This window comes from Mobula hypostoma, chromosome 13 (genome assembly GCF_963921235.1).
Source record: "Mobula hypostoma chromosome 13, sMobHyp1.1, whole genome shotgun sequence".
Lineage (NCBI taxonomy): Eukaryota > Metazoa > Chordata > Chondrichthyes > Myliobatiformes > Myliobatidae > Mobula > Mobula hypostoma.
In genome coordinates this window covers 78,770,974-78,798,585 of record NC_086109.1, presented here as the reverse complement: position 1 = coordinate 78,798,585, position 27,612 = coordinate 78,770,974, and the positions used below count along the sequence as shown (strand labels likewise).

The 27,612-nt window shown below is 39.6% G+C and overlaps 1 protein-coding gene across 17 annotated transcripts in view; it reads right to left on the bottom strand.

Annotated features, from left to right (window-relative positions):
* Positions 1-27,612, bottom strand: part of sema6dl (sema domain, transmembrane domain (TM), and cytoplasmic domain, (semaphorin) 6D, like) — a 357,548-nt gene that overhangs the window by 113,924 nt on the left and 216,012 nt on the right. For 15 of the 17 annotated variants that reach the window (XM_063066000.1, XM_063066004.1, XM_063066002.1 and 12 more), the window contains one exon: positions 16,414-16,486. The exons of 1 other annotated variant lie outside the window; for it this stretch is intronic. In XM_063066000.1, coding sequence (XP_062922070.1) covers positions 16,414-16,486 — 73 coding nt within the window. Of the gene's footprint in view, positions 1-4,437; positions 4,548-16,413; positions 16,487-27,612 lie in introns of those variants that run through there. One more of the 17 variants, XM_063066007.1, reaches the window with a different exon arrangement.

The window sequence follows — 27,612 nt, the reverse complement described above, 5'->3', positions numbered from 1 at the left end:
TCCATAGGTGTATAATCTTGCATTCTGTTTTTGTGTTGTGTCACTTTGGATCTGATCAACTGCTACCTTGAACCTCCTTCAATCCACTCTCACACAATTCACTATTTTAGGTAATACATACAAAATGCTGGAGGAACTCAGCATCTATGGACCTTTCTATAGTTGCTGTCTGACCTTTTGGGTTCTTCCAGCATTTTCTATGTGTTGCTCTGGATTTCCTGCAGTCATTCATTAGTTTAGGTGTCCCAATCTAATTTCCCTATAATTCATTGTTTTGATGGAAACAGACCTATATTTTGGTCTTCTTAGATCTGTTTTCTTCACGTCAGCAGTATTCTAGTGGATCCATTAAATAGCCTCTCATTTATCTCAGCTCCAGCTACCTGGGTTAATCCTGACCCCTAGAATCAAGTGTGGAGGGTGCATATTCTCCTTGTAACGGCATGCATTTTGCCTAGGGTGCTTTGCTTTCCTCTCGGATCCGAGGATCTGTCGGTAGGTTAATTGGCAACTATGACTAACCTCTCAAGCTGGATGACAGAAGAATCAAAAGAGGAATAGACGGCTATGTTAGTTATAGGCTGATAAAAGTAGGAAAGGGATCCTTTAGGTTCCATAAAGCACTTGGACTTCTAGGATCGCCGCCTTGTTGCGTGGGGAGGTTTGTGAGCTCCGGAGATCCCGAGAACAATGCTGTCTGGAGGTTTGCCATCTGGCATTTAGCTCCTGCTAGGGACACCCATGGCTGGAAGGTCAAGGGGGAAATTCCAGACAAACAGTGATCCAACCAAAACCTCAGTGGTGGAGCTGCAGCAGTGAAGGGTCCCCAGTCACCTTGCACCTCATTTCACTGGACCCTGGTCCTGACCTGTCAAGGACTGTGTGGTGGCTGCCCATGCATCAATTTCCTCACATTAAAGTCACACACAGTCGTTCTCCATTAAAGAAATCCAACCTAACATCCTGGATATGTGGATCCAGGATTTGTCTTCACAACAACCTGAGAACCCACCAATCAAAAATCCCTTTGGAGGGCATCATACTCAGTCCGAGTGATCGCACTATTACTGCTACTACTATATTGTGCTAAATAACTAATATCCTTCATATAAATCATTACTATACACATTAATAAAAATACTGTCTTGATGAGGCTTCACTTAATCTTAATCTGTGCATTTAGATGAGTGAGATCAGATTATTTAGTGGTGTTCATGCAATTTCCATTTCTGTTGTTAATAATGTGTTATGTAAGATGCACTTTCTTTCTTAGCATTTAGTTTTATTATGGAAAGGTTGATTGCTGTTTAATAGTTTGTGTGCACGTAAATATACAACATAAATTAATATTTTGTTGGGGCGCAAGATTAAAGCAGATTTGCAATTATTCCTCACAGACAAGAGACAATCTGCAGATGCTGGATATCAAAGTAATGCACACAAAGTGCTGGAGGAACTCAGCAGGCCAGGCAGCCTTTATGGAAAAGAGTAATGCCCCCTGGTTTGCTGAGTTCCTTCAGCATTTTGTGAGTATTGCCATTATTCCTGCTGTGTCCAGGGAGAGTAAGTCTCTATGATAGGGGTATAAGCATTTTAACTTACTTCATTTAACTTACCACAGCAAAGTCAGTTCCATATATAATGCACTTCTCTGATTTAGTTTGTTTCAGGTTTATATGAGCTCATTTAAACAGTGTGTCAAAATCCTGTTTTTCATCCAATATCATTAATACAGGGAGTATTGTAGAATGATGCAGCAGGCACGAAGTTTGGCCTGGACAGGTCTGGAATCCAAGGCAAGTATTAAGGCATAGCATGCTGTGGATTTGGGGGCAGTGGTTGTGGGATTAGAGATGTACCTCCTATTTCTCTACTATTCCTATTAGTTCAGCTACAGATCTTGTTAATCCCTACCCCTGCAACTCCTCTTGCCACTATACAAGACTTAGGGGCAACTATTACTTGGTCGGGTGACTCAAGTTGATGTTTCCCATTGGGAAAAAAGCCTGTGGACCTCTTTAAACTCATTCTAGCATTCAAATAAGGCTATGGTTAAACTTGTACCTTGCCCATTTCCTGTACAGTCACTGTATCTCTCTTGATTCCATCAGCTTCCAAAATTTAGTGATTTGAGCCTCAGTCGTCTTCAGTGTCTGAAGATCCCTACAAGACGTACAACATCCAGAGTCTGATAAGCTTCTGGATACAGGAGATTTTCAACATCTTTTATATAGCTGACTTGTGCTCCAGAGACTGCGGACCCTGGTTCTAGATGCCTCACTCTCAGGAAATCGTCTCCCAGAATCTTGTCTATCTCAATGAAATCAGCTCTTACTCTTCTAAACTCCAACTCATTTAGGCCCCTCCTACTTGATTTCCACGAGCTTCATGGTTGGTGTTTTTAAAATAACAGCCGGATTGGATTCAGGGCTTTTGGACCAAGTAACATAGTGGTGAACTTATTCATACTGCATTAAATGAGGTATATTTGATCCCTGTTTTAAGCATATTAAGAGCTGTTAGTAGTCCTATAATAGCAATATGCCAATATTTACACTGTAAGTACAGAACCAAATTAGTAGACCAAAAAAATGAGAACTTTCAACTTGATGACATATCGTTCTTTCTAATCCCAGATTGCAATATAATATTAAGTAATTTAAACACATTCTTAATGAAGCTTATTGATCATTTTAAATCTCCACTGCCCATTTCTCAGCCAACATATTGTGGACCATCTGGCTTACTGTTCAAAATTACACATGCAGTGATTTTCCTGGGTTGAAATTCATTCAATTTTTTTTTTCTTTTGCTGGAATATGGTTCCATAGGTTTAGATGCCCAGGCCAAAATATATTTTGTCAATTGAGATGCTCACATTTTTTTTCCAGCAGGGATCAGTAAAGTCGTGATTACCATTAGAAATTGTAATTAGCTTTCCTCTCAATTCAAGGAAGGTCTGGCCAATTTCAACAGCAGCTCCTCTTTCTGGACTGAGTTGATTCTACTTATTTAATCAACTGAATTAAAATTTCCAGCTGCCTCAGTGTAATTTGATTAACAGATCTGGGTCTTGCCTGGTTGGGTCTAATCTTTCATCCTTTCGGAGAGAAATGTCTTTTGATGTAGTTACAGTAGCACAATGGTTATACTACTGGATAGCAACACGGAGCCTTGAGTTGATAATTTAGAGACAACGCAGAAGTACATTTTAGTTGCTAAGGAACTTAAATTACATTTAATAAATGATGGACCAATATACTAGTGAGTAAAGATGGCCAAAGAATCCCAAGTAGTTCACTAATGTACTTTGGGGAAGGACGTAAGTGAATATGTAGAATTTATTGCCACAGACAGCTGTGGAGACCAAGTCATTGGATATATTTAAAGCAGAGGATGACAGGTTCTTGATTAGTAAGGATATCAAAGGTTAATGGGGAGAAGGCAGGAGAATAGGATTGAGAGGGAAAATAAATCAGCCATGATTGAATGGCAGAGCAGACTCAATGGGCTTAATAATCTAATTCTGCTCCAATGTTTTATTGTCTTATGGACACCTGTTATTTATACAGTGTCTGGTTGATGTAGCATCCAGAATGCCCAGGGTGGGTGGGGTCTTTGATTATGTTGGCTGCTTTATTGAAGCAGCGAGAAGTCCAGACAGAGTCTATAGAGGGGAGGCTGCTTCCGGGAATATACCGAGCTGTGTCCATAACTCTCTGAAATTTCTTGCAGTCACATACAGAGCAGTTGCCTCACTAATCCGTTATTCTTCCAGACAGAACGCTTTCTATGATACATTCTAGGTCCTAGATTGGGGATTGACTGATTTTAATAGTGCAGGAGATTAGCTGGTGAAAGTAGTTGGGAGAAGATTCTTTGTGAGTAAAACAAGATCTGGCAAGTGGGACTCTTTCAGAAGAGAGGTAGCAAGAGTTCAAGACAATATTTGTGAATTTTAGTTGACAAAGGTTATTGAAGGTTTGACCAGAAAATCAAACATTTTACAGATACTATAAACATGAAAGAGTTTGTAGGTGCTGGAAATCCAAAGCAACACACAAGAAAATGTTGGAGGAACTTAGCAGGTCAGGCAGCATCTATGGAAATGAATAATTAGATTATGAGAACACTCAGTCCTCTTTTATTGTCATTTAGAAATGCAGACATGCATTAAGAAATGATACAATGTTTTTCCGGAGTGATATCACAGAAAACAGGACAAACCAAAGACTAACACTGACAGAAGCACATAATTATAGCATATAGTTACAGCAGTGCAAAGCCATACCATAATTTGGAGAAGAACAAACCATGGGCATGGTAAAAAAAAAGTCTCAAAGTCCCCGAGTCCATCGACTCGAGTCCCTGATAGCAGGCGGCAAAAGGGAGAAACTCCCTACCATAAACCTCCAGGCACCGTCAACTTCCCAATACCTTGGAAGCAGCCGACCACAGCCGAAACTGAGTCCATCCCTCCGAAAACTTTGAGCTTCCGACCAGCCTCTCCGATACAGCCTCCCGAGCGCCATCTTCTGCCGAGCACTTTCGACCTAGCCCCAGCTGCTGAAACAAGCAAAGCCGAGGATTCAGGGCCTTCTGCTGCGGAGATTCCGGTTACCACACAGTAGCAACAGCAGCGAAGCGGGCATTTCAGAAGTTTTCCAGATGTTCCTCCATACTCTCGCGTCTGTCTCCATCAAATCAGAATTGTGCATGGTCCAACTTGACAGATTACAGATATTCATCACCGGAGAGGCTGCACGCACTGCCCTCTAAACAATCTAAGTTTCAGGACAAGACCCTTTTTCAGGACTGGAAGGGCAAGGGGAAGATGCCAGAATAATAATGGTTGATATTCTGAAGCATATCAGTACTAGTCACAGTTTTCAAATCAGTAAAACATCCTTCCCGCCTCCTAAGACTAAGTTTAGATCCATTTAGTCTGCTCACCTTGGATCAAATTGCCTTATCCTCCTTGATGATCCTGCTATGAAGGACCTTGTCAATTGCCTTACTAAAGTCCACATAAACAACGAGGCAGACTGCCCTGCCTTCATTAACTTCCTTAGTTACCTCCTTATATTTTAAAAAAATTGTTCAAATTAATGAGGTTTTCCCCTGCACAGAGCCATGCTGGCTATCCCTAATCAGTCCTTGCCTTTCCAAATGTACATAAATTCTGTCCCTTGGTATTTTTTCCAGTAATTTTTCTGCTGATCATTCAATCATTACCTAGTTCATCCCTACCACATGCCTTAAATGCAGGAATAACATAAGCAGTTCTCCAGCCTTACTGGTACCTTATCTGTAACTAATAAACATGCAAAAATCTCCACCTGGGCCCCAGCAATTTCCTCTCAATTCCCAGAGCATTCTAGGATAAATGTCATCTATGGTGGAGATTTATCCTCTCTTATGCTTTCCAATTCATCGAATGCCTCCACTTTCATAGTACTGTACCACAGGGGTTGGTGCTGGGACCTTTACTGTTTGTAATATCTATTTATGAACTGGATAAGAATATAGGAAATACGATGAGCAACTTTACAGATTAAACAAGATTTGGTGGTATTATCGATATGAAGAAAGCTTGTCTAAGGAAAACCTCATTAATTTGAACCATTTTTTAAAAATATAAGGAGGTAACTAAGGAAGTGGATATGGTTCAGATAGAAAGTTGGGGAAAGCATTGGCAGATAGAATCCAATCCAGACAAATGTGGGGTGATGCATTATGTAAAGTCAAATAGGAGTAGGCCATATTCAATAATGGTAGGGTATTGAGCAGTATTAATGAACAGAGATACCTAGGAGTCCACGTCTAGTCCCTTGAAAGTGGCAACACAGGTTGATAGGTTGGTGAAGAAGACATAGGTATATTGCCTTCACAGGCTGAGAAATGCAAGGATGTCGACCCGTACAGCACAGTATCAGGCCTTTCAGCCTTTGATGTTATGCTGACCTACTCTATGATCTCTGCGGACCTTGTTACGCTGCTCTTCCTCTCCAGGTCCCCAAAGCAGGGACTGACTCCCAGATTTCTTCCATTAGGCCGATAATGATTTGTCTGGTTCCATCACAATGATATTCTTCATCATTCAGTGAAGTGTCCAGCTTGTTGGCTGAACAGAGCTGGGTTGGACCAAATGTCAAGATGGAGTTAGAATTCTTGAACTGCCACATCCCACTCCCCATCCCCTCAGCTCTGTTGTTGTATCTTTGAGCCCAGTGAGGGGAGAAGGTTGTTCTGATGAGAGGGACCACTGTAATTGTCACATGGCCCCCGCTTTACTCAATGGAGAATCAGAATCAGGGTGATTGTCACAGTCTTATTGAGTCATAGAGTACAACAGCACAGAAGTTGGGACATTATGATAACAGTTTTATAGAGCACTGTCTAGTCCACAGCTGGGAATATTGTGTGTGATTCTGGTTGCCACCATAGAGAAAAGACGTTACTTCACTGGAGAAAGCAGCTGCGATTCACCAGGATATTGCCTGGACTAGAGGACTTTAGTCATGGGGAAAGAATATACAGGTTAGGCTTGTTTTCCCTAGAGTGAAAACCTTATCGAGGTATATAAGGTTGTAAGAGGCATAGATAGAGTAGATAGTCAAAATTTTCCCATTATTAGGCTAAAAGTGAGAGGAAAGTATTATAGGGGAAAGAGGGAAAAAGGAAAATTTATTTTTTGCACAAAAGTGACTGATATTTGGAACGTCCTGCCAGAAGATGTAGTGGAATCAGATGCAATTACTATGTTTGAGATGCTTTTAAACAGACACTTCCATAGGCAAGGCATAGGATGACATAGCCCCAATGAGGTACTGAGGTCAAGAGGGTTGACAGCTTCAAGTTCCAAGGAGAATTCATCACAACTAACCCCTGTCAGGAAGCTAAAGACATTTGCCATGTCGCTTTTGACTCTCACCAATTTTTATAGTTGAACTACAGAAGACATCCAACTTGGATGCGCTGCAAATTGATATGGCAGCTGCCCTGCCCAAGACTACAAGCAAGTGCAGTGTTAAGGCCATAGCTCAGGACATCACAGGAACCAGCCTCCCCTCTATGGACTCAGCTGACATTTCTCGTTGCTTCAATAAAGCAGCCAATATAATCAAAGATGTGACCCAACCCGGACATTCTCTCGTCTCCCCTCTCCCATCAGGCAGAAGATACAAAAGTCTGAAAACCTGTGCTCCCAGGATCAACGACAGCTTCTAACCTATCCTGCTGTTATAAGACTATTGAATGGTCCTTGAGTACTATAAGATGGAGACACAAGAGAATCTGCTGATGCTGGAAATCTGGGGCAACAGGCACAAAATGCTGGAGAAAGTCAGCGGAGGGAAGTGAACAGTCAGCAGGCTGCAATCCTTTATCAGGACAGGATCTCATAATCTACCATGTTATGGACTCACACCTTATCTGCCTGCACTGCAGCTTCTCTGTAACTATAACACTTTATTCTGTATTCTGTTATTTTAACGTACCCCCAAGGCAGTGTTGTAATGAAATGAACTGTATGGATGGCAGACAAAACAGTTTTTCTCTGTACCATACTACATGTGACAATAATGAACCTATTTCCCAATTTTACCAAATTAACACTTAATTTCTTTCCCTCCTTTCCACCCAGACTGATAAGCATGATGCACCCTGAGTTAGTGATAAGGTGTCAAGTGGTCAAAGAGGAAAACATAAGAAGTGGAACGGTTACAATCTGCTATATTAATCAGAGCAATGATTATCATCTATTACTTGCCTATTGCACTTTAAGTTTAGAGCGTGTACCCTGGGAACAGAAGGCAACTGAGAATTAGAGGTGTTTCCTATAGTGGGAGAGTCTAGGACCAGAGGGAACAACCTCAGAACACAGGGGACATCCCTTTAGAACAAATATGAGGAGTGATTTCTTAAACCAGAGGACAGTGATTCTGTGGAATTCATTGCCACAGATGGCTGTGGAGGCAAAGTCATTGGGTATATTTGAAGCGGAGATTGATTGGTTGTTGATCAGTCAGGGTGTCAAAGATTACAGGGAGAACACGGGAGAATGAGGATGAGAGGTAAAATAAATCGTCCATGATAGAATGGCAGAGACTTGATGGGCTGATGGCCTAATTCTGCTCCTATGTTGTATGGCCTTATTTTAAATTCTTACTTTTTTTTATTATCACCAGGAATCTGTGTACTTGAAGAGGCAGCATTTAAAGTCTCAAGTGAAATATCCAATATCTCTATTTAAAGAACAGCAAGGTGGTTGTTTTGTCTCCCAGTCAGTATTTCTATCTCAACCAACAATATTAAAATAGATTATAAACTTATTATCCTGTTGCTTTTTTGCAAGAACTTGCTTTGTATACTGTAAATGGTAACCAGACTATTAAAATGCACCATTCCCTCTGAAATGCCCCAAATTCATAAAAGGTGCCCTGTAAGTGCATATTTCTTAATGTATGCATCTAATATAACTAAAACCACCACAAATACTAAGCAGTAAAAAAGTTTGTGAGTGAGTAGTTTTTGATGTGTCATCTTGTACTTCCAGACTTAATTCCTCAGAGAAACATTAGAAATTTACTTAGTCAAGAAGAAGAAAATGATAAAATGTAAATATGTTAATAAGATAGAAAGACTAAACATATGAAGGAAAATAAAAATAAAGCCAGGAATAAACAAAATTACAATATACAGATAAATAAAGGTGATAATCAGGACTATTTTGGGGGGAGAACAACCTTACTTTTCTCTAATATTTTTAAAAAATGCAATCTTTGATAAACAATATAGTGTCCAATTACTTCACTGATAATTTTATAATTCTTTCTGAAATATCATCTCAGAATTTACTGTTTCCGGGAGAAATGCTGTAGCATTTTCAGGAAAATCCACCTTTTAAAAAATTAATATAGATTGCACTGTCTTCTATTTTAAAATGAGGCTTCACTATTAATAAAAATGTTATCTATCAGCTTTTCTTAGTTTGGGAGTTTCTGCCAAGGGCTAAATAATGCAATGTAAATGTAACCTCTGCATGGATTGAAGAGTGCATTTTAAAGTGAAGCCCCATAGGCTAAAGAGGTAATACATAGCAGTTGCTTATTTAATGAGAAGCAAAAGACAGTACATGACCTTTGTAGTAAACATATTAAATTTTTGGGAAAATGTCAATGTTAAAAAAAACTTTTTAAATATGAAATTCACACCCTGAAACCAGTTGCTGTGAAGAAATATATACATTTTTTTGAACCAAGAGGTCTGCTTCTACTTCCTTTCTTCTGGAGAATGTGTTTGGGTCAACAAGACCTGAGTGAAAATTCCCCTGGGGTTTAATAGAGAAGGCTGCCCTCACTCAGTTCATGGGCTGAGAAGTATAATATTACTTGCCTGTTGCATGTGGTGGCTTTGACTTCCAGCTTAAAGCAGGAGATTAGCATCAGGCATCATATTAGCTTCTACCAATTCCAGTGCTGAAGAGATGTGGGCTTTTAGCTCGCAATGTGCAATCAAAACAAATAAATGCTCACTTCTTCCAGCCAGTCAGACTGAAGTTATGAATTATTGGAATTAACATGATTATGAATATAAACATTTCCTTGAAAAATATGGCAGATAAAATGTTTGCTTATCAATTTAGTGCAAATGTTAACTGCCAACCTGTAATTTCCACAGGCAATTATGATAGATGTCTGTATCTTGAAACCTAGCTTAAGGTATTCTAGAATTGGATATGTTGTTACCTGAAGAAGAAGAATTACTTTAAAAGGGGGAGGTTTCAACATAAATATATGGATTTTTGAAAGAAAACAGAGGCTGGGGATAATGTGGAGAGAAGGGGACAAGTTTCTCATAAAGTGAACTCTGACATTCTGTCAATTTTGAATTAGATTTTCATTTCAGACTTTTTATATTCACCTTACCAATGTGATCAACAACATTCATAGTCTCCACAGCCTCCAGAGAAATCTCAGACTTCCTCAGAATTATTTTCATTTATATTTAGAGCAGCAGTTTGGTTTTTCCCAGGACTGGATTTCTTTTGACATGTTGAGCTATTCCCAAATGCCTCAGAGTTCCTAGCATTTTGTTGGCAACCACTGCCATGTAAAGGAATGTGTGATGATATGAACATTCAACAATTTGTTTAGAACACATTAACATCTTTAGAGTTATTTTAAATGTGTTATTTTAGCAGTCCAGTTCAAACACCAACAGTTGATTTTAGTTAAGCCATCTGTTTGCCTGAGTCAATTTTCACAGAAGCACACTGGGGCTTGTTGGTTTTATGACCCAATATGATTTTGCATAATTGCACTTCCAGGTCAAATACTTACATAAACTTGACAGAACATGAGATGCCTCAGTTGTTCAGCCGTGTGACACTGCAGTTAGAGACAACATTAATAAAGAGTGCGCAGCATTAAGAGGCACCTCAGACAAAAAGAGGGATTCCTGGGGAGAAGCTGCTCAGAGCAATAGATAATACAAGCTATCATCTGACAGAAAGGATGAATTGATTAACCTAAAGCGAGGATAGAAGTGTCCATGAATGCAAAAGGTTTGACTTTTTCTTCAGCTGGTTCAAGACTGCAAGATAATACAAAGTTTCCTCAAAGTAAAAATTTGCATTCATTTCCATTTAAGATGACGCATTTTAAAAACTTCACCTCAGAGATGCGTAACTGCTATTAAGAAATGAGGTGCAGCCAAAACCCACGCTGCTCAGAATTGCTTTGAGAAAATAATTAACTGCAGCACAATTTACAGAAAGCTTCAATCAACCTACAATAATTATATTTAGGGTAAGTTGATTGCAGCTTTACAGAAAGTTTCAAACAACTTACAATAATTAGACTTCAGACAAGTTACGCCAGTGAAAATTGTTTGCCCGTTTAATCAGCTTCAATAACAAAGCCATGGGTTTCTTTCTCATTGCAGTGGAACTGTTTTATACTGCTAGTGTTTTAGATTGAATTTTGGGAGATCAATATCCCTGAACTGGATTCCAGCATATACACTAGGCTTCTTTCCTGATGGCAGCTCCCTAAATTATTTCTTTTAAAGCAGGGTAGGAGAAGGTCTACAGCTAGAAATACGGAGACTTTATTTAGCTGTGTAAACACTGTATTCACATATTCCTGTGTCTGATCTGAGAAGGCATTAATATAAATGTGGTTTAATACTCCAACAGGCAATCTGCTGAACCTGCTGATTTAATGATGATAGAGATTTTTTAAAATTAATTTCTTATCCGGGAATGTACTTCCTTTCTTTCTGAGACTATATTGAAAATCTCCTACTTTATAGAATTTAACGACTGTCGTATGCAATGCTGTTTCAGTTGATTTTATTCAAGGTGAATTTAAGGCTATGAATGAAAACAAACAGTAAAAATGTGCTTTATGCATTTCCCTTCCTTTTATTACTTCTCAAGGTTATTAGATATTTCATCCAGCTCTCTTGGGTGTATAAAGCCTTCAAAACAGTGAACTGAAATTTTAAAAAAGCACTGACTGACCAGGATACTCAGGTCCATGTTGATAGCCATGTAGAAACTTCTGGTCGCAACCAAGCTTGCATCAGAAACAATAAACACAAGAGGTTTTGCAGATGCTGTAAATCCAGGATAACTCACACTAAATGCTGGAGGAGCTCAGCAGGTCAGGCAGCTCCTAGGGAAAAGAACAAACCACTGAATGCCAAGACCCTTCATCGGGAAGAAGCCAGAATTTCTGGCTTCTGCTTCCTTCCTTTCCAGTCCTAATGAAGGTTCTCAGCCTGAAATGTCAACGGTTTATTCCCTTCTGTAAGATGCTGCCTGACCTGCCGAGTTCCTCCAGCATTTTGTATGTGTTACTCAGAAACAAATAAACTGCTGGAGGACAGGTCCGGTAGAACTACCATACGGAGAACTGGACTGTGACTTGAAAAAGAACAAAGCTAGAGCACGCACATCTCCCTGTCACAAGTCCACACATCGGGGATAAGTTTAGCTTTGAGTGGTTGGAAGTTTACCTGAGGAAAAGGCAACATTTATGTCTGAGGGAGGTATCAGAGGCCAAATCAAGTTCGCATAATACGGGGGGTGGAGGAACTGTTGCGGTCGGGTGCTAGCCTTTTCTTGCGGATGCAGATGAATATCTGCAATTGGATACCGATCTGCAGATCTACAGATTGGTTTATTATTGTTAAATGTACCAAGATATCGTGAAAAGCTTGTTTTGCATGCTGTTTATACAGATCAAATCATTACACAGTGCATTGAGCTAGAAGGAGGTAAAAAAAATGCAGAACACAGTGTACAAGCTGCCAAAAGAGTGCAGTGCAGGTAAATTATAAAGTGCAAGATCATTATTAGGTGGACTGTGAGACTGAGAGTTCATCTGATTGTAGAAGGCATCCATCCAGGAGCCTGTGACAGTGGGATAGAAGCTGTCCTTGAGCTTGATGATACATGCCTTCAGGCTTTTGTATCTTCTGTTGTGGGTAGGGTCTATGATTACGCCAGCTGCTTTATTGAGGCAGCAAGAAGTACAGACAGAGTCCATAGAAGACCACTAGTTCCTGTGATTTGCTGAGCTGTGTCCACAACTCTCTACAGTTTCTTGCAATCACATTCAGAGCAGTTGCCACGCCAAGCTGTCATGCTTCCAGACAGAATGTTTTCTATGTTGCATCAATAATAATTGGTATGAGTTGAAGGATAAAAATTGGTAAGATTGACTACAGTTTTATGTTGAGTGGGTGGCAGTCCATAGTTAATTATGCAATAGTTTCTTTCTAATGATGAAATATGGACAGTTCTTAAAAACATGTTTAGATAGGAAAGAAATGAAAGTGCTTCAGGCAGATGGGGTGACAGAAGCCATGCTTTGTGATTGATGTAAATGTCTCCATTCTATTTCTGCAGAAAGTGCCAACAAATTAAGTACAGCGATAAACAAAAAGTTACATATGTACAGCATTTCCACGCGTCATTCCAAATGGTGTGCATTCAATGGAATACTTTGAAATTATTAATGCGGGCAAACATAACAGACAATCTGCACACAGCATGTTCCCACAGTCAACCTACAAAATGAATGGCTAACAAGTCTGTGTTTTTTTTGTATTGGTTGAGAAGGACTGGACAGAGCCTGCAAGATCTCTCTTTCCTATAAACAGCTCAAACAGAATAGATGGTTTAAACACTGCGTCCAAAATCTTGCGCCATTGTTCAATAGACTGTCAGCATAATTTGTGCACTCAACTATTCAAGAGGGGCTTAAACCCACAAAATTGTGACTGAAAAAGGAAAATGCAACTAAGTGAGCCAAACTCCCACTTGGATTGGCTCCAGTAAGCAAATCACAATGAAACTGAAAATAAACTTCTGTAACTGTTAATGGAACAGACCTCTGGACTCTCGCTAATTGGCCATTTCTGGAGGACCAGACCTTTCACTGAATGTTTTTTTTCCAAAATGCCATCTATTACAGGAGTGGCAGACACCACTGAGGTCTAGGAGGTATCTGCACCAGACGCTGAGTTTATAACAGAGTGAAAACACTATCAAAAAGGGCAGACTTTGCTCCCCATAGTAAAAACATAATTTCTCAGTAACCCGGTGCAAGCAATTAGTCTACTTTCAGACTAAAGCAGAAACGCTAGTCTGGGCTAAGGGAACCCCTGGTGATGCAGATGGCAGAATTATTATCACCTCAAAGGCATGCAATGATTACAAATACCATAGACCACAATTATAGGCAACTGTGAGCCGTTAACAAAAGATGAACATTAATTATTTCTATCCGGCACCTGAGTGGACCCGGCAGCTATTACTATTTGTCAGACACTCAGACCAGCGCAATGCTAAACAACACATCTGTCTGGTTAAGTAATTAAACCAATGGTCCTGATTGGTTCTGAGCAGTTCTTTGACAAATTCAAAGGTCCAAGATTCAAGGTACATTTATGATCAAAGAATGCATCAATTATACAACATTGAGATTTGGTTGCTAACAGGCAGTCACAAAGCATGAAACCTGAAAGAACTCAATTAAAAAAAAAGACCAATCCCCAATGTACACAGAAAAAGAGAGAGAAAAGAAAACAATAGAAGCGAGCAACAACAACAGCATTCTGAACCAAGTTGAGTTCTTAGATGCAAATCCCTGGAGTAGGCCTCAGAATTCAGTTCATCATATTAGTGGGACAAATCGCCGCAGAGTTCGCTGACACGAAGCACAGCAGCTAGCGCCATCTCACGGCCTCACCATCACGGAGAGGGAGCCCCCAGTTTATCGGGCCAGTGTTTAAATTTTCCGAACAGTGGATCATACCTCATATTAGGACCTGGGCCCCACTGTGACATATCGCTCCTTGCCTAGATTTTGTTGCCGAAGGAGCCGTTTTTGACCTCTTCAAAAAGGCTTGGCGCCCAGAAGGATCCAACCTCACCTGACTCTCGACACCCTGTCCTTCCAGTCTATATAGGCCGGCATTTAGGTTTAATTGATAATATAAATCATATTTTGGTTACTCCTATTAATAGTTTTCCAACAAGCAGGTACTTGAAATATCAGCATGTAGGAAAGTACCAATAATAAAATAATGCTGAGGTTTTTGAGGTGAATTCCTTCTTTCTCACATAGGTCTAACTTTCCAACAAGGTCCCCATAATTGAGAGCAGATCTGACATTTAACCATTCAGGTATAAAGTTGAGAATAAAGGCTCGGAAGAGACACTTAAAAGTATTGAACAAACTTTGTTTTCTGCTCTTTTTGCCCTCCTCCACTTTCATCCCTGAATTTTGAAATATAGCAAACATTTCACAGATTAAAACCAGTTAACTATGCCATGACAATTTCACATTTTCATCCTGTCTCCTCAACATCAGCACCAAAATACCAAAGGAAAAAGTATTTGGGATGTTTTGTTTTTTTAAAAAAAGTCACACTCTAAAAAAATTGATTGTAACAATAAATTTTCTAAGCTGCTAAAAATAGCTTGGCAGTAGTTTGGCTGAAAGGATAGATGTACCAGAAGCGATCTGTTATTTTCAGAAAGGAACCCTTACTTTCTGTTAACATACAAGGTGGACTCTGTTTCAAATCAAAGCCATAACGTAGCTGAAAGCCTTGGTTAAAATCCCACTCTTCATATACTTAAATTGATGTTGAAAACAAAACACATGGATATTCAGTAGTTCTTTAATACTACCCTACATGCAAAACAATGCAAAGTGAGTTTCCCATGCCCAACTAAGACAATGCAGCTAAGCAAAATGTATATGCCGCATTTAAGACTCGCTCTTACATATTGCTATTTGAAATAGCTGGCTGGATAAAATATTCAGTACTCACAAATTTTAAAATAAAACTTCTTGCGTTCTTCTTAAGCACAAAGAATAACTTATCCAAAAGTCTTTGAAATTGCAAAATTTAAATATTTGTGAAGGGTGAGACTTTAGACTTGCAGCAGTAAAGCCTTTGTTAGATTGTCTTGAAGCAACAAATTTCATGCTACATTGCCACTTTGAGAGACTAATGTGTAAAGGGTCAGAGTTAAGTCTGACTCTGCATTTGGCCTGGCACCAGAACTCTGGAGACGGCAGAGTCTTGAATGATGAATGGTCAGTTTTGTTTGTTTGTGTCAATAGTGTTTTACCGAACCAGTTAGGGTTTCATCAAATGTTTATATAAAAATTTACACAAAATGTATTGACTTTCTGGAGCAATAGGAAGAAGGTTTTAAAGTGTTAATATTTAGAGCTTTTTAATCCTTTATATTATCATTTGAAAAACAGTACAGCTTGCAGGAACAAAATTTAAAAGACTACACATTTATTACAAATACTCCCTTCCCCGATGTAAACTTCTGGAAAATTGAATGTTTCTGCAATAAATATGGTGCATTTCAAACACTGATGCTAATCTCTGAAAATACAGCAGTAAAATTAAATGACAGTCCCGTAGCCAAGTCCAAATGCAGCTCCTAACTGCTGATGTGCTTCGTTCCACAATCAGATTCTGTGTTGCAGATGGGAGTTGCCAATTTACTGCAGGAATTCCCACTTGGGGCACTGGGAGCTGCCCCAGAACAAAGCACCAGTGTCAATGAGAAGCAGCAGCTCAGAACTGTAGTTTACGTCCTAACATAGAGAATTAGTCAAGGATTACATTTCAGAATATCTATTTTCCTATTAAGCTGTTTGTCTGCACACAGATTGGCATTTATTGCCTCTTCTATCAACAGTTCTACATGACAACTTTCTCTCTCCCTCTTAGGGCACTCTTCCCCCCCCCACCACTGACTCCCCCCACCATTCAGTTCCGAGATGGGACACTTCACTTCTGAGTCTGCTCTTCAGCTTATTTTATTGCATTGCCTACTGCCTTCGTCATTATGTGTCTATCCTTTACCTCAGCGTCACTTTCCACTTAATCTTTGTTTCTTCTTGCACTCTCCAATGCTGCCGCTTTATCCGTTGCTGTCCTGAAGGAAGGAATACAGAATCAGATTTATTATCACTGAAATATGTTGTGAAATTTGTTGTTTTGTTTAGAGTGTGTCTTCAGGCTCCTGCACTTCCTCTCTGATGGTAGTAATGGTAAGAGGGCGTGTCCTCGGTGGTGAGGGTACTTAATGATAGATGCCACCTTTTCAAGACATTGCCTTTTGAAGACGTACTCAATAGTGGGGAGGCTAGTGGCCATGATGGACTTGCACAAAGTGGGAATAACAAATTGAATGACAGACACTTCTGAGAATATAGATGAGTAGATTGTTGATCAACCACGCCCACTCCCCCCCATCCGTTCTCCAATCTCTTTGACCCTCTACCATCAGGCAGGAAGTACCATAGCACTAGGACAAGGACTATTAAAACAGCTTCTTTCCCCAGAGCGTGAGCCAACTGAACTCCCTGCCACCACCTAGGTCTCATCAATTATGAAGCACCAGTAGCATTATACTGTTTACTTTTTAACTTGTGTTTTAAATGCACCTCACATTAAATGTCAATCTTCTGGTATAAATTTTATGACTTGCTAATTTATTTGTGGTAATACTACCTCATGTGTTGTGTGTGAGTTATATGTACAGAACTGTGTTAAAGTCTCAGGCATATATAGCTATCTAGGGTGCCTAAGACTTTTGCACAGTACTGTATTTGTCAATGTGAAGCAGGGAGCGAGTTTGTAAATCTGGCATGAACAAGGGTGTGAGGGTGGAGCGCCACGGGAAGGGTGTGTGACAGGTGATAGGGAGGGAGTGCCAGGGGTTGGGGGCGGGGGGTGGCATGGCTGCAGACGCACCCAGCGCTGAAACACCCAGGCAAGGTCATTTGATTCCGAACAATTAGTTTATTGATCATTAAGAACGTCTTTCTGGTGCTTCCCACACCCTCTCCTCCCCCTTCCCCTTTTCCCAGCCATGATTCCCTCTCCTCACCCCCTTCCCACTCTCAGTCCACAATAGAGACCCGTAGCAGAATCAGGTTTATCATCACTCACATGTCATGAAATTTGTTTCTTTTTGCAGCAGCAGTACAGTGCAATACATAAAATTACTACAGTGCTGTGCAAAAATCTTTTGCATCCTATCTATATACATAGGTGACTGTGAGTTCTGTACTATGTTGAGCACCTTGGTGCGGAGAAATGTTGCTTTGTTTGGCAGTATTGAATGACAACAAACCTGAACTTGACACACACAATGACGAAGGAACATATGCAACTATGTGCACAAAATCAGAATGGATGCATCTTTAATATACCAGGTACGCTTGTAATTCCATCCCAAAATATAGTCCTGCTTCCTCCCTACTCTTCCCTGTCCAGCATTTCAGAACACAGGCTCACACAGTACACCAACTACATCATGGGAGGTGCGGAGATGGCCTAAGAAAAATAAGTGACTTATAAGTAAACAGATAAGGAAAAAGATAGCAGCCATTAAATATCTAATAAAGGGCACTTATCAATAGTTTTCAATACTAGGTAGATTGAGAAATCGCGTTCCCACCCTATCAGATTTGTCAGTCCGTTGCTTCCTACCTAGCATGCATTGATTGTCACAATACATTCAATGCATGGCCATGTAGCAGCTTGGCATCTCTTCAAAAATGCAACATTTCTAACATTCAGTATACAATTTACCTGAATCACTGCTGTCAAGCCCTTTTAAAAGGCTTTTCTGGGACAAGGGTGGCGACAACTTTTACAGAAGCCTCACGGGAAATGTTTGGCTCTGTGTACACAGCAATTGTGATGAAGGTGAAATCAGAGGCCTCTTTCAAACCGAAGAGTTATATCATTCTTTATCTAGTTCACTATGCATCTGAGCAATGAAGCATCCCACATGAGATCTGTTAAATCTGCGCCTAGCAAGCAGCAGGCTGACATTTCTTTCTCTTGGCAGCGTAACAGAATCACCTGCAGGAGCACAGCATCAAGACAGTACAGTAAATACGCCCACTCAAAGGACAGGACAAATATAGCTACACCCTCGACAACGGGGTTTGCAGAAGGAGTACTGGGCAATGAACTGAGCCAACATGAACAAGAATGTCTGGCCCTCCTAAGCTGCAAGGAGTTGGGTCTTAGAAATATTGCTTATCAAACCAGATGGTTATGGCAGGACCTTCCACTGTCAGTCACACTTCAAAGAAATTGGCCAGAGTGCACAGGAATGGTGTATTGCAGGAAAACTTTTCATCACCTCATTCAATCTAGGAAAGTTGGTGTCTCCAACAAAAGAGGACCCCAAGCTATTTAGGGTTCCCTCATGAATCTACACTGTTTGTTGCCATTGACAACCTTTTGTTATATCAAAAAATCATTCTGTAGAGTGTCTCTACACTCCTAGCTGTATAATCTCTACAAAGCTCTGAAGACATGTAACCTTGGGTTATAAACATGCAATTTATGGACACTCTTATACACAAGAAATTCTGCAGATGCTGGAAGTACAAAGCAACACACACACACACACAAAACGCTGAAGGGACTCTGCAGGCCAGGCAGCATCTATGGAAATTTATAAACAGTCGATGTTTTGGGCCGAGACCCTTCTTCAGGACTGGAAGGATGCCAAAAAAGGTGGAGGAGGGGAAGGAGGATAGCCAGAAGGTGGACAGGTGAAGCCAGGTGGGTAGGAAAGATCAATGGTTGGAGAGGAAGGAATCTGATGGGAAACAAGAGTGGACCGTAGGAGAAAGGGATGGGGAGGCATCAGGGAGAGGTGATAGGCAGGTGAGAAGGGGTACTGTAAGAGTCTAAAGTGAAGAATAGGAGAGGAGAGGGGAGGGGAGAGGGATTTTTTTTTACTGATAGGAGACATAGATATTCATCCCATCAGGTTGGATGCTACCCAGACAGAATACAAGGTGTTCCTGCTCCACCCTCACACTCACATATGAATGTCATGTCATAATTTCATTAAATTCAAAAGTCTGATGTACATTCCAATGAATAGTAGGACGAGTTTCCTCTCTCTACACTTTTAGTAATTGTTTTTATCAGCTTATGATGTCATTCATTACAATACTGTGAAGGTATGGTTACCGTCTCGCCTGACTTGTGTATTTTTTGACTTAAAAACAAAATTAATTTATGGATGTCTGTGAAAACGGAAGCCATTCATTACTTAGAGTTGGCATGTTGACTGAATTCTGATCTTGTGGCACAGTAAGGTGTCTCAATGTAATGCTTCTGCACCAGTGCTGGTAAAATTGAACATATTGCCTATCTAGTCCTGGTCCGAAGGACCAAGTCATAATTGAAAACGTAGCTTACACTTACACGCAGCTGATTCACAAAGCCCTAAAATTACAGCTCCCATTCAGCCAATGCATGTCAACTGAATTGCTGTTGTTAGTTGAAATTTCTACATATCTATATATATTAATCAGAATTGGAAGGTGGTGGTTCTGTGAAGTAAGCAGGCCACATGGAGCAAACATCAGTGGAGGAACATATAGGAAATGGACATCATAACATAAGATTTAGAATGGCCAAAGAAAGAACTTCAGTGTGAAGATTGTCAATTGGGCAAGGGACTATTTAAATGGGATCAGAACAGATCTGGCCTGGGTAAACTGGAATCAAAGGTGAACAGACATATTGAGTTATGGAGGAATTTTTGAGGTGGAAATGTTTCAACTACAGTCTAGGGACATTTCTATGAAGGGAGAATGATAGGATAATTAAATTCAGAGTTCTCCAGAGGGACGGAAATAGAAACAAATAGCTTTGACAAAATGCTAGTTTATTAAAAAAAATGAGAACCAGGCTAGAAATCAGAGGGGACCCATAAACGATATTAATAGAGACAAAGAGAAATGATAGTAAAACTCAGAAAGTAAACACACAGAGAAATCCAAAAATATAATCCTGCCGAATGGTTTCAGCCTAAAACATCGACTGTACTCTTTCCCTAGATGCTGCCTGGCCTGCTGAGTTCCTCCAGGATTTCGTCTGCGTTCAGATTTCCAGCGTCTGCAGATTTTCTCGTTTCCAAAAATATAATGCCAGCATGTAAACGGGAGTGCTTAGAGGAAGGGTGGAACTGGTCAGATGCTGAAAAGTAAATCGATTTCTGGGGGCATGCGGCATAAGTCTGCATCAAAGAAGGTACAGGTGGAGTCTTGGTAAGGGAAGATGCAGCTCAGTTTCCGAATGGGTCAAAAATTTGTTACAGAAAAGTTATTTGAAGAGTGACTGTGCATTGAGTGAATAGATGGGGTCTACTTCTGCTTGCTGAAGAAAGTTAAGGGAGGCCGTAATTTTTTAAACATCCACAGATCTGGGGTGGAGCCTAGGGACTGGAAAAGAGCAAATGTTACACCTTTCTGAAAAAGAAAGGGCACTGGAATAAATCTAGTAACCGCAGGCCAGTCAGGTTAGAGTTGGTAGTTGAGAAAATTTCAAGGAATAAAATAATGAGAAACATTAGCATTGAACCATCTTGTCTTGGAAGCAGTGCCCTGTCACACCCTTTTTTTAACTAATCATGAACTTGCATACCTGACAGAAATGACTTATCGACCTTAATAGCATCAAGGAGAACCACCACAGCATCTCCAGCCTAATCCTATAGGGAAAGTTTTTGGCCCTGTTATCATTCTAGAAATCCTCTCTCTCTAGGTTCTTCACATCTAGAGTGTGGTGGTCAGAACGGAACATTATGTCCCGGTTATGGTTCAAGCAATATTTAGTAAGGTTCAAGGTAACCTTCTTAATTTTGTTACTTCTTCACACAATAGAATCTTGCATAGATATTATAATGAGTTGCTTAAATGCCACAATTAATTTATGAGCATCATGAATGCAGGAGTAATTACCAGAAAAAAATTATAATATATTTTACAACAGTGGAATATACTGTGCTTTTGATTGTAAGCCTCAGGAATCTGAGTCTATTACTTAAGATCTTGACTTCCTCTGATTCTGGCACTTCAAGTGTTCCAGCTGGGATACTGATTTGAAAGTTAGTGCCTTGTCTCATTAATTACCCATTCCCACCAAAGATCCCCAGTTTATAGCTCTCTATGGATTATTAAGGAAGGGACAAAAATAACAATCTTACATAGAACATCGACAAGTGCAGCACAGTACAGGCCCTTTGGCCCACGATGCTGTGCTGACCCTTTAACCTATTTTAAGATCAATCTAACCCTTCCCCCCCGACATAGCCCTCCATTTTTCCACCATTCATGTGCCTAACTAAGAGACTCTTATAGATCCTTAACATTCAGCATCTACCACCACCCCGACAGTATGTCCCAAGCACCTACCACTGTGTAAAAAGACCTACATCTAACATCCCCCCCATACTTTCCTCCAAATACCTTAAAGCTATACCCCCTTGTATTAGCCATTTCAATCCAGAGAAAAGGTCCATTGATGTCTCTTTTCATCTTGTACACCTCTGTCAAGTCACCTCTCATCCTCCTTCACTCCAAAGAGAAAAGCCCTAGCTCATCCAACCTATCCTCATAAGACATGCACTCCAATCCAGGCAGCATGCTGGTAGATCTTCTCTGTACCCTCTCTAAAGCTTCCACATCCTTCCGATAGTGAGGTGACCAGAACTGAATACAATATTCCAGGTGTGGCTGAACCAGTTTTATAAAGCTGTAACATTACCTCATGGCTATTGAACTCAATCCCCCAACTAGTGATTATCAACACACCATTCACCTTCTTAACCACATCCATAGGTCTTTTGATAGATCCCTCTGATCCTCTACACTGATAAGAATTCTCCCATTAACCTCGTATTCTGCCTTCAAGTTCAACTTTCCAAAGTGCTTCTCATCACAATTTTCCGTATTGAACTCCACCTGTCACTTGTCAGTTCAGATCTGCATACTATCCATGTCCCACTGTAACTTACAACAACCTCCTACACTATCCACAACACCATCAACCTTACATTGAAACATCATGTTGTCACTTGTATTCATCATGTTGTATATTGATACGTTCACAGAAAATTGCCTGTTAGAAATTGGGCATATTGAACCTGAATATGATCTATCAGATTTACAAAATTAGTTATGTCATGTCAAGATGAAATTACTTTATAATGGGACATTTCAGCATATTAACTCATCGTGACTGTTTAAAACAATTTTACTTTCCCAACCAAAACTCAAATGAGACTAAATCAAAGTGAATACAATGAATTACAGCTCAGCAAACATCTATTATAAACCACCATTATAAGTCTATATATTGTACACATTAGTTCTCAGTCAGGGTAGAGTGGTAACAAAGAAATCGATGCACCTGGTTAAGATTTGAAGAGTTCATCTGAGATGGGTTTCTTATGTTTAGAGGTAATTCACAAATTGCTGATTTGCCACATCTGCTTCTATAAATGGGTTATTAAATGAAATGAGTATCCACTCCAGTGTAAATGGGACATTTGGCACTGATTACTGTTCTAATATGATTTCCTGGTCTTAGAAATTAAATATGTAATGAAGTCTAGAATTTAGTCAAGCAAGAATATTTACTGGGAAAAATTAAGACAGTCTGATGAATTTAGAATTACAGCTTAGGTTTTCTATAGATGCTTTGTCAAGCTTAGCTTAATGTTGCTAGTTATCCTGGCTAATAAGATTGATGGTGACAAGTACAATTGCCACAGATGAGATAGTTTGCATTGTAGCTTACAATGCAAGCAGAGCACAAACTTGCTGGCAGAGCCTATTCTTTCTGAACAAACGCGAGCGAGTAATGTAGTCTTGTCCCAGAAAGCAAGTACATAATATCAAATATGATTTCACTCTGCAGAAATTAACAACATTAAACATGTTTTGGTGCTTCTGTCATGGTTAAATAGATTATTTCAACCATGCTTACTCTCTTTGTTTTATGTTGGATTATAGACTTGTAAGGAGACATTACTCACTTTCAGGCTTGGTCTTTCTCACTTGTGGTTCATGTCAGAGCAGATGGAGAAATCCCAAAACCAATGACTCATGTTTTCTTCTTTTTAAACAAACTTTCCTTCCCTATCTTTCCTGTGCTTTCTCAATTTATGATGCATTTGTGAGATATTTGTTCTTCATTTGAGGACAATAAATAGTCCAAGTCCTTAGCTAAAAACTTGATGTGAGATTCTGTGCTTTGACTGTCTTCTTCTCCATTTTAGTTCATATTCTCTCAAGTTCTCTTCTTCCCTGAAAAATTCTCATTGCTCGCTGGGCCATATACTCCACACTGGATGGCAGGAACTCTGTTACTTGGCCTAAGTGTTACCCTTCTGTATGAGCCTAGACAGCGTGTTCATAGGTAAATCAAATATGAGGAATGCGTAGTTCATCTTGGAACACAACTTTAACCCTGTGTGACTTATCAGGAATACAATATTGGGTCTGTCATTGGCTGTCGTAGGTAGTTGGAAAAGATACAGGGGAAAAATGAATTGAGGCCAGCACTCAATGAATTTATATAAGCTGAAGCTTACGTTACAGATCTAATGCAGAAATGTGGGGATACATGGAACTTGGATATAGATTAAGCATGACTTCAGTGAGTGGCAGAACACGCCCGAGGGACAAAATGACCTACTCCTTTACACAGTTGAAATTCAGTTGAATGAGAATGATTATGTAGCGAATTGATTTCAGTTGAGTGTTTATATAAATATGGAATGGAGCATTACAGTTGGAGTTGGACCAGTGTTGGCTGCTGTAAACAAGCTCACAATTAACTGGCTTAAATTGTATCATTGGAATAATGTGACCTTTTCCCTCCTTATTTTCATCTCAGAAAAAGCATGTCAAATGGTTTGTCTTACCCTTTAGTCAGAAATGTGATGGAAATTAATGAAGTCCAATAACTGTCGTGATTACCAAGTGGCTTTATTGCCGAGATTTTTAGGGCACAGTAGGAGCTACTATGTGCTTTCATCTAGCTAGTATTATGGCATGATCGGGGCATAGCTTAGGGTATTTCATTCCATGTCCAGTTTTAAATTAGATCAGCTTTCATTGTTGCATGTACTTATAAACAAACAGTGAAATTATTCATCTGTGTTAATGACTAACACAGCCGAGGATTGTGTTTGGGGCAGCTCACAAATGCCACCATGTTTCCGGTGCCAATATAACATGCCCACAACTCACTAACTCTACCCATTAGTGTCTGGAATTTAGAAGACAACCAGAGCAGCCAGAGGAAACCCATGAAATCACAGAGAGAATATACAAACTCCTTGAAGACAGCAGTGAGAATCGAACCTTGACTGATGATCGATGGTGCTGTAAAGTGTCACATTAACCACTGCTCTATTATGCCATCAGCATCTAAAACTAGATATTAGGCCATAGATTGCCTGATGTAGAGTACTGTGCAAAAGTCTTAGGTACATATATTGCAAATAGCTAGGGTGCACAGTACTGTAGTAATTTTATGCATTGCATCGTATTGCTGCTGCAAAAAAAAATTCATGACATGTGAGTGATGATATACCTGATTCTGATATGGGTCTCTATTATGGACTAAGAGTGGGAAGGGTGCAGGGAGAGGGGAACCATGGTAGGGAAAAGAGGAAGGTAAAGAGGAGAGAGTGGGAAGCACCAGGGAGACATTATGTAATGATCAATAAACCAATCATTTGGATTCAAATGACCTTGCCTGGTGTCTCAGGGCTGGGTGTGTCTGCAGCCCTGCCACTCGTTTGTTGTCACCTGTCCCAAAACCTTCCTGTGGAACTCTACCCACGCCATTCCCTGCATCCTTTTGCTCCCAACAGATTTACAAACCCCCTCTCTGCTCAAAGTTGACAAATACAGTATGTGCAAAAGTCTTGGGCTCCCTAGCTATATATATGTGCCTAAGGTTTTTGCAAAGTGCTATAGCAGTTAAATGTTACTTTGGATCAGGAACAGCAGTGATTGGTCACATCAGACTCCGTTTTTGGTGTATTCACATAGATTACCGTATAAAGTACTAATTCACCTATTCATTTATCCATGCCATTTTTTGTTAATAAATTAACTCCTAATAACCTTGCTAATAAAATATATTAAACACTACACATGAATAGAAAACCAGAATAATTACAAATTAGGCAGCAGTAATCATAACCCACATAAAGGACAGCAGTTGTTCAAGAGCAAAGACTAATTGTGATAACTTAATTGAAAATCTATTACTTCGGAACTTATAATTGCTTGTACCAAATGAAAAGTGCCTGTGTTATATCCATTCATTGTTTAATAATTTATTTAAACTGTAATTTGTCTCAGTTTTTCCCAACTTGTCTGATTTATTTATTTTTCCCTCAGGATATTTCAATGGCACTTTCAATTGTACCGCCTTTTTTCTCATCGTTTTGCTTACCGATTCATGGATCAATACATTTGACTAATTAAGCTCATGTCCATTCTTCCTGTAACCAGTACTGGTCTCATTCCATGGTTCTGCAGTATTTTCTTTGTATTTGATCTATTTATACCTTATCATATTAAGGAATACATTTTCAATATTATTCACTCTGTAAATAAGCTTTCTTCTCCTTTTTGGCTCTCGGCTTCTTTTGCTTCGTCTGGTCATTTACACCTCTGCTCCATTTACAATATTCCCATTGCTTCAGAATTCTTTTTTATTTTTGGGTCTCCAAGTTCTCAATTTACTCTCCAAGTGCCCTACAATCTCTGCACTATTCTAGTCTTTTCCACTCATTGTTGTACCTATTGCAAGTATTTATTTACAAACGTATTACTAGCATGTATGGTGTTTATTCTGTAAACTCCATAATAAAAAGGATTTTCAATGCACCCTGGTGTATATGACAATAAATTAATCTAATCTAATCTAATCTTCCGTTTCAATTGGCACGGTCTAGCAACCCTTTTATTTACTCTTTCTAGGCATTTCAGTATCAAAGGGATGGCTCCTCATTATGATTCACCTGCAGGCTAATGGCTAATCCCAGAGGATGGCAAGCACTCACGAAGCAGTTTTACAATAGGCTTGCTTCTGGAAAGGTGGACAAACTAGTGGGGAGAGGCTGTGCTGAAATCTTAGCACTTGATGAAAGACCTGCTGGAATGTTACTTCATTTATTATCAACAGGGCAGATCTTTACAAATCTCATACGCTATAAACGTTGCATTTTCCCTTCCACTGGAAATAGTTACTGACAGTCACAGTTTTGCTGGTTTCCTCGCCTTTCACTAAAATAAAACAAATTCAAAATTTCATGAATCAGCTCCCCTGCACACAATTTTCTTGCTCTCATCATCCATGTGTTTGTTGAGTTTCCCTGCACTCTTTGGCTGTTGTGCTCTGCACTGTCTTTGGCAATCTTCTAGGTTACTTTTATTTTAAGGAGGTGACTTTCCTTTAAAAAGCAAGCGACGTAGAATTGCCTCATTTTAAAATGTCATTTTTTTTTAAATCAAGGAACAAAATGTTAACTAAATAGAGAATTTACAGTAAAAGTCTCTCAAACAATTCAATACAAAAGTAAACAAAATGATTATTTCTTAATATCTATTAAAATTCAAAAATAGAAAGTAATGCTTATTTCTGTGCAATCATCCCTTAAAGGAAATACTGCAGTTTCTACAGACTCCAAAAGTTTGTCTTGTAGAACACTGAATTTCCATTACTCTGCCTTTTCGTCTCCTGTTGATCCACTGTCAGAAACCATGGTTCCTTAAAGGAAATTCTGCAGTTTCTTCAGACTCCAAGTTCATCTTGTATGACAATGAATCCAATACTCTGACTTTTTCTTCTTCCAGTCACAAATCCTGGATGCACGAGAAGATTGGAACCAAGGAATTACAAAATGGTTTGATTTTGTGAACTATAAGGAAAACAGTAATATTATTGTTGGTCCCTTATTGATCCATCAGGATAACCTGATCTCTTCTTGCTACTACTAGGAGATACAGGAGACTTTGGTCCCACACCACCAAGTTCAGGAACAATTATTACCCTGCAACCTCAGACTGCTGAACTGATGTGGGTAACTTCACTCAACTCAATGCTGAACTGATTCCACAACCTACAGACCCCCTTTCAAGGACTTTATAACTCATGTTCTCAGTATTATTTATTCTTTTATTATTATTTGCACAATTTGCCTTCTTTTGG